This window comes from Desmodus rotundus, chromosome 12 (assembly GCF_022682495.2).
Source record: "Desmodus rotundus isolate HL8 chromosome 12, HLdesRot8A.1, whole genome shotgun sequence".
NCBI lineage: Eukaryota > Metazoa > Chordata > Mammalia > Chiroptera > Phyllostomidae > Desmodus > Desmodus rotundus.
Genome location: NC_071398.1, coordinates 37,565,138 through 37,575,151, shown reverse-complemented (window position 1 = coordinate 37,575,151; position 10,014 = coordinate 37,565,138). Strand labels below are relative to the sequence as shown.

Below are 10,014 nucleotides of genomic sequence, written 5' to 3'. Positions count from 1 at the left end.
CCCACCCCCTGCCCGCAGTTGTCAACAATCCAACACAGTGATGTCAGGGTGTAGCACAGATTTTATTTCTCCAGTTCATGGTCACCCTCCCCCAGGGGCCTTGGGAGGAGGGGTATGGGGGCTAAGGGACTTGCTGTGAGGATAAGGCACTTGAGGTAGGGGCTGGCTGGGGGACGACTCAGCTAAGCTGGTCCTCATACTGCTTGCGGAAACAATCGCCAGCTGGGAAGAAGTCCCAGCATCTCTCTTGGTACATCTTCCACACGTAAGACTCCTAGGGTTAGGGATGGGGAAGAGCAGATTGATATTGATGTGAGTTTTTTAAAAAAAAGAGTTTATTTATTTATAGACAGAGGGAAAGGGAGGGAGAAACAGAGGGAGAAAAATACAATGTGTGGTTGCCTCTCATGCACCCTGCACCGGGAACCTGGCCTGCAACCCAGGCATGTGCCCTGACTGGGAATCGAACCGGTGATCCTTTGCTTTGCAGTCTGGTGCTCAATCCACTGAGCTACACCAGCCAGGGGATGGTATGGGCCTTTTAATACCACCTGCTGATTGACTCTATATTAAAACCCTCCATGTCCCTGCCCACTGTCCTCCCTTTAACATCCCCTTACCTGACCCGTGTGTTCTGTCTCGTCCTTGTTTATCAGGTACATGAGGAAAAACCTGGGGGCAGGAGCACAGGGCAGACAGGTCAAGACCGCCCTTACCTTCTGGTTGGCTGGCTGGGAATCCACCCACGTTGACACCACAACCACTTCCCCAAAACTGGCCTAGGCCTGGTATCCCGCTCCTAGGTGTAGGTGGCCACGCCCCCATCCTGACTGGGCCCACGCTCACATGTAATTGGCCAGGTTGTGCTCCTCTAGTGTGTGGGTCTCAAACCCGTGAGGTGTAGTATCGAAGTAATCGCTGCCAATGCCACAGATGAAGCACTTGGTCTGTGGGTGGTGAGAGACATCAGAGTCGAGGCCTGTTCGACTCTCCAGGGTCCCATAATCCTTCTGGGTCGCTCCCTGCCATGACCTACCTCCATATCTTCCTTCACTTGTTCTTGTTGGTCTCGGAGCTCGCCAAAAGCATCAATGATCAGACCTGGGAGGGGCAGGGTGCAAGTCAAAGCCCAACCTCTGACCCAGCTCCGGCTACCCACCTCTGAGCCTCCCATGTCCTGTCACCTTCATCTCACCCTGCTTCCTAAAAATACTAATAGCTAGTGTTTGTTGAGACACTTAACACCTATGAATTGACTTAATTCTCATAACAACCATATGAATGTCCTATCATTAATATCTCCATTTTATAGATGGAGAAACTGAGGCCCAGAATGATGACTTGCCCGAAGTCTTACAGTAGAGAGAGGCAGACTGGATCCTGGGCCTGCACTCTTAAAGGAGATAGTTTGCCTCCAGGCATGGAGCCCTGCTCCCATAAACTGCCCCCACCCCGCCCCGCCCCGCTGGCCGCCAGCACTGACCCTGGATGATGGCCAGCAGGATGACGATGACAAAGAAGAAGAAGGTGATGTCGAAGACCACCCGGTACAGCTCATACTCATCGCCGGCTGGGTCCTCAATCTCATCCCCAATGCCGCCGCCAGCTCGCACACCCACGTACATGTGAAACAAGTAGCACTGCAGGCAGAGGGTGAGAGGTATGTTGTTCACACAGCCAGGCATTCAGCATCCACAGGGCCCTGGGCTGGCGGGCAGCAGACACAGCAGTGACTGAAACGGCCCTGCGCCCTGCCCTCACAGGACTGGCAAATGTGGCCCCAGACAGTGACAGTGATCAGAGCTACGACAAGGAGAGCACGGGAAGAGGGCTCAGGGCCAGGATGAGGGGGGCACAACGTGATCAGGGTGAGATGGGGAAGCACAGGAAGCTTTGAAGCTTGAAAACCTGGTTGAGCAGCCAAAGCTTCCTGGAAGGGGGGACGTGTGTGAGCTGGAACACAAAGCAGGTGTTAGGTGGGAGACTGTTCCAGGCAGAGAAAACCACACGTGCTATGTCACCACTGAGGAGGAAAGAATATATTTTGCTCCTGTGAGGAACTGAAAGAGTTTCAGTGAGACTAGAAAATAGAGATCCTGTGAGCAGGAGCAGGGAGGGAGAATAGGCCCAACCAATGGTCAGGGAGGGCTTCTTGTAGGAGGCAGCACTGAAGTGGAAAAAAGACGTGTCACGCCAAGGGGTGCTGTGCACCAGGGTGGGAGGCAGAGAGAATGTCAGAAGCAAAGGGCTTGGGGCAGGAGAAAACATGGTTTTAGGGGAAGTGAAAGAAGACCAGGTAGCTAGAGAGCAAAAAGCAAGAAAGACTGTGATTAGATTCAGCCAAGGCTAGCTTTTCCCTAGCTTTGTAAGCCAAGGTTAGGGGATTTGGTTTTCTCCACATGGCATTAGGGAACCACAAGAAGGTTCTGGGCAGAGTGGGAGATATCATCTGTCTGGACCGTGGGAGAGACTGCACACTTGCTCTTTCTGTGTCCCCAGGAAGTGAGAGAACCCAGTTATCGTGGGTAAAAGGTAAGGCCAGTGACTGTGATGGGAACAAGGCTATGAGTGGCAAGAACACTTTTGGTGGTGTCTCCAACGTCAGGCTAAGGAGCTGGGCTGTGTCCTGAGAGCATAGTGACAGACCACAGGGCACCTCAGATAAGAGCCTGAGATGATTCTTTCAATTGCGGGTCATGCCTCCAGCAGGTTAAACTTGATTGGGGTTATGACCACCATTATTCTAATAGAATATAAAATAGAAACATGTGGCATGCTGGTACTTTGGTGAAACTTTTAATTATAGATAATGATGACAGTAGCTAACATTTATGTCATCCTTAACACACGTCAGGCACTATTCTCAGATATGTAAGTCTAAGATGGTCAGGGAGCACCACTGAGTCCAAAAGCAGCCTAGGCTGGAGGCATTGTTACTATACATCCATTTGACAGGTGGGGACCCCAGAGCGCGGGGAGGCTGAGCAGCCTTGTAAGTGGCAGGGACACTTTGCCGGAGCGCCTTTCTGGTGAGAATATTTAAGGCTATTCTTTCTGGTGAGAATAGCCTTAAAGACTCAGGTGACAGTTCACCGCTGGCTATCATTTACTGAGCACTGATTGTGTGTCTGGCACAATTCGAAGTCCCTCACAAGCATCAGCTTACTGAGCCCTCACAGTAAGTCTGTGAGGCAGGTACTATTGTTAACCCCCTTTACAGATGGGAAAACTAAAGGCCAGGGATGGTCGGTCACTGGCTCAAGAGCGTTGGAGGGAGGGTCTTACCGTCATCATGTCATCACACTTCATGTCAGGCTCGTCCTCATCCTCACTCTTGTTGTAGAACTTGCGGAAGAAGTTGAAGGCTACCACGGTGTAAAGGTAAACCACTACCGCCAGGAGGCCTACGGTCATCACCAGCTGGGGACGGGAAAGGGCAGGTCAGCTCCAGGCTCAGCTTGCCCCTCCCCCCATGCCCAGCCTTCCCTGTCCTTACCTGGGCTCAGCCCTGTGGTCCTCCCCGCTGGGGCCTCACTCCCCACACCCACCCTGGTTTGGTGGCCCAGCCTGACCCCTCCACCCCTACTCAGACCGCCAAGCTGGCCCCTGCCAGGCTCACATGCCCCGGCAGGCCCTCTCCACACCTGTTTCCCATTGTGGGTGACGGAGGAAAGGATGGTGCGCAGTGTCTTGACTCCCATGGCAATATCCAGGAGGTGGGCCGCAAAGAAGAAGTTGTTGTAGTGTCCCAGGAGGGACATGACCATGTACCAGCCCAGGTACAGGAAGGACTGTGGACACACAGGGCTGGGGATCAGGCAGTTTGCAGGGATTCATGGGGAGCACTCTGGGAAATTGGACACCTAGGGGGTCTGGGAACATTTAAGAGGTCTGGGAGTGCTCTGGGGGTCAGGGTGCCATCTCTGGCTGGGGAGGATTTGGAGGATCAGAAGCACTCTGGGTGAGAAGCCATCCTGGGGAGAGGTGGGGAACCCTCTGCTGAAGGATATGGTCTGGAAATTCACCAGCACTCTGGGGGACAAGGAGCCTTGGGGGGTGTCAGGTTATCCTAGGGTCAGAGATGCACAGGGGCTCAGGAGCCAGACCCTGGTCAGAGATACCTGGAGGTGGAGCCCCTAATGATCCTAGGGACACTTTCCTGTAGGCCCCTCCCCACCTACAGGCCCCTCCTCACATTGTCTGTGAAGATGACCCCGAACTTCCAGATCTGGTACTTGATGTCGATGGACATGAGCCTGTGCAGGGTGGGGGGAAGAAGGACGGCCAGATGCCTGAGGGTCAGAACCTGGCCACCGCCCATCCTGCCTCAGGCCTGGGGGGTGGTCCTCCCCAGCTCACCAGGTAAGCAGCCCAGGCGGTGGTTCAGGCTTGCGCTCATTATGGGCTGTGATTTCCAGTGTGGCCAGATCCATGCCCAGCAGTTCGGCAATTCTCTCCCGCCCATAGATGTCCCCGTGCTTGTCCAGGACCTACACAGAAGAGCATGGGGCCATGCAGACGCAGCTGAAGTGGGGGAGGGCCATGGCCAGCACAGTGGGTTCTGGGGACACTCAGAACTTTGTGTGAGAAATTGGGGGTAAATTTTTCTAGCAAGAAGAACCAAAGCTTTCTTTGGATCTGTGGGGAAAGGGTTCAATAGTGATAAAGGTCCAGCCAATTCATTAGCCAAATTAATTGGGATAATTTCTTCTTATTAGGTAGGTAGGCAAGGAATCATATATAATTGGGCCCCCTGGAATCTATAAACTTCTCTCCTCCACTCACCCCCTCACTCACTCTGCTACAGACACCGACCTCCTCACAGTTCATCAAATACACTAGGCATGCTCCTGCCTCTGGGACTTTGCACTGGCTGTTCCCTCTGCCTGGGACTCTTCCCACAGATTTCTACCTGGCTCATTCTCTCACTTCCCTATTAATTAGCATGCCCATTGTCCTTTCCTGACCGCCCTACATGAAGAGCAACCTCTCTTGGCCACACACTTCCACTGCCTTTTCTCTTCTATAGCACTTATCACCACTTGAATGCTATAAATGTGTTCACCAAATGTCTTTTCAACTTGAATATCAGAATTGCTGTTGTAAATCAGAATTTACTGCTCGATTCGAGGTCCCTAAAACAGTTCTTGGCATAAAGTAGGTGCTCAGTGAACATTTATTGAGTGGATAAATAATAGTAACAGACAATACGTGTCTAGTGTTTTCCTATATGCCAAATACTGCTCATGTAGTTGGTCATAATCTTTACAAAACCCCTATGGAACCCTATTATTACATCACTCTCAATATGATAGAAACTGAGGCACAGAAAGGTTGACACAGCTAGGAGTAGAAAAGCAGGCAATCTGGCTCCTGAGTCTGTGTTTAAAGAGTATGCCCGGACTTCTGGTCAAGATGGCAGCAAAGGCAGACATGACTCACCTTTTTGCACAACCACATCAAAACTACAACTAAAATATAGAACAATCATCACTCAGAACCATCAGAAATCAAGCTGAATGGAAACCTGACAACTATGGAATTAAAGAAACCACATCCATCCAGACTGGCACAATGGGGTGCAAATATGAAATAGGCTGGTCCAAACCCACAAGGATAAAAATTCGAGGAGTGAGGAGTCCCAGACTCCCCCTAGCCCCCCAGCCTGGGATTCCAGTGCCAGGAAGATAATGCTCAAGATAGGCCTAGCTGCAAAAACCAGCTGGGATTGAGTCTGTAGAAGAAACTTCTAGAGTCCCAAGCAGTTCCTCTTAAAAAACTTACACATGGACTCACCTACTCAGACTCACTCCCTCTGAGACCCAGCACCAGGGTAGCAGCTTGAAGGTGGTATACAGGGAGAAACTGAAGTGTCTGGCATCAAGGCGAGCAGAGGCCATTGTCCCTTTGCTAAACACTCCCCCTACAGAGCCAGTAAACTAGTGCCATATCTGAGACTCCATCAACCTGGCTAACATTGTGTGACCCACCTTGGAGATCCGCAGAGGCTCTACCCCACCCAATTTATGGGCCCACCCAAGCTGCTTTTCTGTATGAGTGGCTGGTCTTGGCTCCTAAATCCTATCAAACTAGCAACAGCTGGCTTCAGTGAGCCCTAGTGGCAGCCAGATTAGATTCACAGCTTGGCTTTGCCTGGGAATCTCCCAGCCCAACACAAGTAGCAGCCATCTCAGATTGCTTTACAACTCAGGCAGAGTGCCCCAGGCAAAACAAAAGTGGGGGCTGAACATGGCCTGCACCATTAGGGAAACCCCAGGGCCAGCGCACCCAGTGGACGGGTACAGACCACGTTGGAGCACCACCACCCTGTGCCTGCACAGCTGATCCTGCATGGAGGGCTGAGGTTGGTGGTCAGTGGTCACAGCAAGTCCCTGCAGCTGACTGGCCCCGGGCAAATCTCTCCCATTGATCTGCCAACAGCAACCAAGGCTCAACTACAAGAGGAGGGTGTACTCAACCCACATGAAGGGTGCAGCCTGAGTACCCAGCTTGGGTGATAGGGGAGGCTGTGCCTCTGTACCCTATAAGACACCTACTACATTAGGACACACTGCCAAGACACGGAGTCAAAGCAGCTCTACCTAATACATGGAAACAAACACAGGGAGGCTGTCAAAACGGAGAGAGAAAGAAACACGGCCCAAATGAAAGAACAGATCAAAACTTCAGAAAAAGAGCTAAATGAAATGGAGATAAGCAATCTATCAGATGCAGAGTTTAAAACGCTGGTTATAAGGATGCTCAAGGAACTTAGTGAGTACCTCAGCGGCATAAAAAAGACCCAGCAAGAAATGAAGAACAATTTACAAGGAAACAACAGTAAAGTGGATGAAGCTAAGAATCAAATCAATGATTTGAGACATAAGAAAGCAAAAAACAACTATGCAGAACAAGAAGAAAAAATAATTTTAAAAAATGAGGATAGTATAAACAGCCTCTGGGACAACTTCAATAGGTCCAACATTCACATCATAGGGGTGCCAGGAGGAGAAGAGAAAGAGCAAAAAATTGGAAATCTATCTGAAAAAATAGTGAAAGAAAGCTTCCCTAATTTGGTGAAGGAAACAGACATGCAAGTCCAGGAAGTACAGGGTCTCCCAAGTACGATGGATGCAAAAAGGCCCATTCCAAGATACATCATAATTAAAAGGACAAAGGTTAAAGATAAAGAGAGACTCTTAAAAGCAGCAAGAGAAGTTAGTTGCCAGATGGGAGGGGGGAGGGGAAAAATGGGTGAAGAGGCAAGGGGATTAAGAAGTACAAATACATACGTACAGAACAGCCATGGGGATGTAAAGTACAGTATAGGAAATGGAGAAGCCAAAAAACTTATACGCATGACCCATGGACAGGAACAATGGTGGGGGGATTGCCTGTAGGAATAGGGGACACTGGGTGGAGGGAGGCAAAGGGGGAAAAATGAAGACAGCTGTAACAGCATAATCAATAAATACAATTTAAAAAAAGAGTGTGCCTTACTTCTTCCCTCAAAACTAATATTTATGGAGTATTTACTCTGTGCTGGGCATTATGCCATGCTCATAACCTACATCATCTCATTACAGCGGGAGGGGTGGTTATCATGCCCATTTCCAGATGGACAAACTGAGCTGCTCCTTGTCCAAAATAGCACACCAAGCAAGTATTTGATAGGACTGGGATGGCCTGGTGGCAGCAAGGGACCCTGCGCAGGATCCCAGCCATCTCCCCATAAATGCCCTCTCACCTTCCGCTTGACAAACTTGTCCCAGTAGTTGCTGGGGAAAGACCTGTCAGGAGAGATAGAACACTAGATGTCAGGACAGGAAGGAATAGGAGCCACCAGCCAGGACACGGTGGTTTGAAATCTCAATGTTTTTCTTACAGGGAACTCCACACTCACTTGAGGCCTGGCTCTAAGGACTCAGGCCTGGCAGAGTTCGCCTCAGGCCAACCATTACCCGCACTGCTGTCTTTTGGTGGAATCCAGGTCAGGCAGGTGACTTGTATTCAGAACCCAAATGCACAAAAAACCCAGACCTACACTCAGGTGGGGAGGCTCCTGGGTGTGAAGGGTAGGAAGGATTCCTAGCCAGCAGCCTGGCCCGGCTCCAGCTCTAGGGGAAGTCGTGTGCTTTCTCACACAGTTTCATGTAATGTTATTTGATGATTCTGGCCCTTTATTGACCAGTTTTATGACTGACAAGTTGTTGCCTTAGCACCCTGCAATGGTGGCGATGTTTTTTCTTTCTTTCTTTTTTCTTTGGAGGGAGTAGGGTGGGGTGAAGTGCAGATCTATCATGAATCCGTGGATTTAGACCTACTTGATGTGTTTCAGTTCATGGCACTTCCTATCCTTATTGATGCTCAAACTGTCCCTGATTTGTCCAGTGGGAGCCCCTTCTGGCTGGCAGTGGGGTCCCCCGAGCACAGCACCATTTTTGATTGAGTGCCTCCTTGCTCTCTGACACAACAGAACAATCCAGGCTCATCTTGCACTTACCCACCCCAGCCCTGAAATCTGCCCCTTCTTCAAGGGGCTTGGTTCCTTTTGGTGGGAAATGGTTTTTAAAAGTCAAGGTCTTAGGCAGATGTGATATTAAATGGATGTTTCCCTGTCTTTTTGTTAAGTAAGTGTGCTTGAATGTGTGTGAGTTAAATGTGCCTTTGATGAAGACGATGAGTGAAGGATGTGATTGGTGTGGCTTCTCTCCCTCCTCACACCACCCATACTAGGCAGGACCCCATAAGAAAATAACTTCCCAACCTTATCTAGGACTTACTGTGCCTCAGAAACTATATTAACTTATTTCATAGTTACAAGATACTTGTGATGTCAGTGTTATTATTTATCCCCACTTTATAGATGAGGGAACTGAGGCACAAGGAGGCTAAGGGACTTGACCAAGAATTCTCAGCTAGGGTGTAGCCAACCCAAGGTTCAAACCTGACCTGGTTTTCTTATTCTAGAGATGTCTCCCCTCTAATGATGCTGCCCGCCCCCACCCCATATGGGCACATGAAATGGGACTCAACCGGGGGGCAGGAAATGGAATGGGCTGAGAGTGCATGTTAGGGGTTCACAGTCCCACCACTTGGCCCTCACACACCCTCATTCCCTCTCTGGTCTCAGTTTAAAAATCAAATGATGTCACGTTTCCCACTCACGGCACCCGGGTGAGAATCCACCAGAAGGTGAGAATCTCACACGGGGGCAGGGTTTAAAATGCAAGTTGATGGGCTCCACCTAAACCAGAATCTCCAAGGCTGGTACTGAGGAATCTCCACGTGTCACCAGCACACCTACAGGCACCTTAGTGCACAGGAAATGTGACTGTATTATGGAGAGGAAGACCAAGATTTGGGGAGAATCAGTCAGGGCTAGCAGTGACCGAAACTCTGGTCTTTTGAGGAAGCTGGGACGGGAGTGGAAACCCAGCTTTGCTCCCCCGAGCCACCCACAGGTGGGGGCTGGGCCCTTACGGCGTGTTAAGCACCAGTCGGTCCCACTGCCCCTTCACATCATCATCCTCAGGCTGCTCAGTGATGTAGAGGCCATCAAACTCCAGCTTCCGGGCCAGCTCCTTCTCCCGCTTAAAGATCACCAGGGGCACCTAGATTGTGCAGGGAGGTAAAATGGCTGGTGTCAGGAACCTCAGGGGACCACAGCCTCAGCAGATGCCAGAACATCTTGCTGGAGCCTGTGTGAGCCCCCGCATCGGAGTAGCCTTCTCAGAGCAATCACAGCAGTGATGGGATAGTGTGGGCAGAGGTCAGGTCTAGGGTGGAGAAAAACAGGAGAGTTCAGAAGTGATGCCTGCTGCAGCCTGGGGCTTCCCAAGGGAGAGAGATCTGAACTCAGGCCTTAAGGATGACTAAAAGAGAGGTAGGTGAAAGGAGGTGGAAGTAGGGCACAGCATTCCAGGAAGAGGAACAGCATATGCAAAATGTTTAAGCCAAAAGAACTCTGTTCATCCAATCATAAAATACCAAGAGTTGCTAAAATGGTCAGGT

General features: G+C 50.3%; 1 protein-coding gene across 6 annotated transcripts in view; it reads right to left on the bottom strand.

Annotated features, from left to right (window-relative positions):
- Window positions 1–46: 46 nt before the first annotated feature.
- The window catches only part of RYR1 (ryanodine receptor 1), a 113,294-nt gene continuing 103,326 nt past the window's right edge, over window positions 47–10,014 (bottom strand). For 4 of the 6 annotated variants that reach the window (XM_045185417.2, XM_053914589.1, XM_053914588.1 and 1 more), the window contains 11 exons: window positions 9,484–9,614; window positions 7,748–7,790; window positions 4,360–4,490; window positions 4,196–4,256; window positions 3,645–3,791; window positions 3,286–3,420; window positions 1,484–1,640; window positions 1,037–1,101; window positions 847–947; window positions 621–672; window positions 51–274 (listed from right to left, as the gene is read on the bottom strand). In XM_045185417.2, coding sequence (XP_045041352.2) covers window positions 179–274; window positions 621–672; window positions 847–947; window positions 1,037–1,101; window positions 1,484–1,640; window positions 3,286–3,420; window positions 3,645–3,791; window positions 4,196–4,256; window positions 4,360–4,490; window positions 7,748–7,790; window positions 9,484–9,614 — 1,119 coding nt within the window. In that variant the 3' untranslated portion in view covers window positions 51–178. Of the gene's footprint in view, window positions 275–620; window positions 673–846; window positions 948–1,036; window positions 1,102–1,483; window positions 1,641–3,285; window positions 3,421–3,644; window positions 3,792–4,195; window positions 4,257–4,359; window positions 4,491–7,747; window positions 7,791–9,483; window positions 9,615–10,014 lie in introns of all 6 variants that reach the window. The other 2 variants (XM_053914587.1, XM_053914590.1) reach the window with 1 other exon arrangement.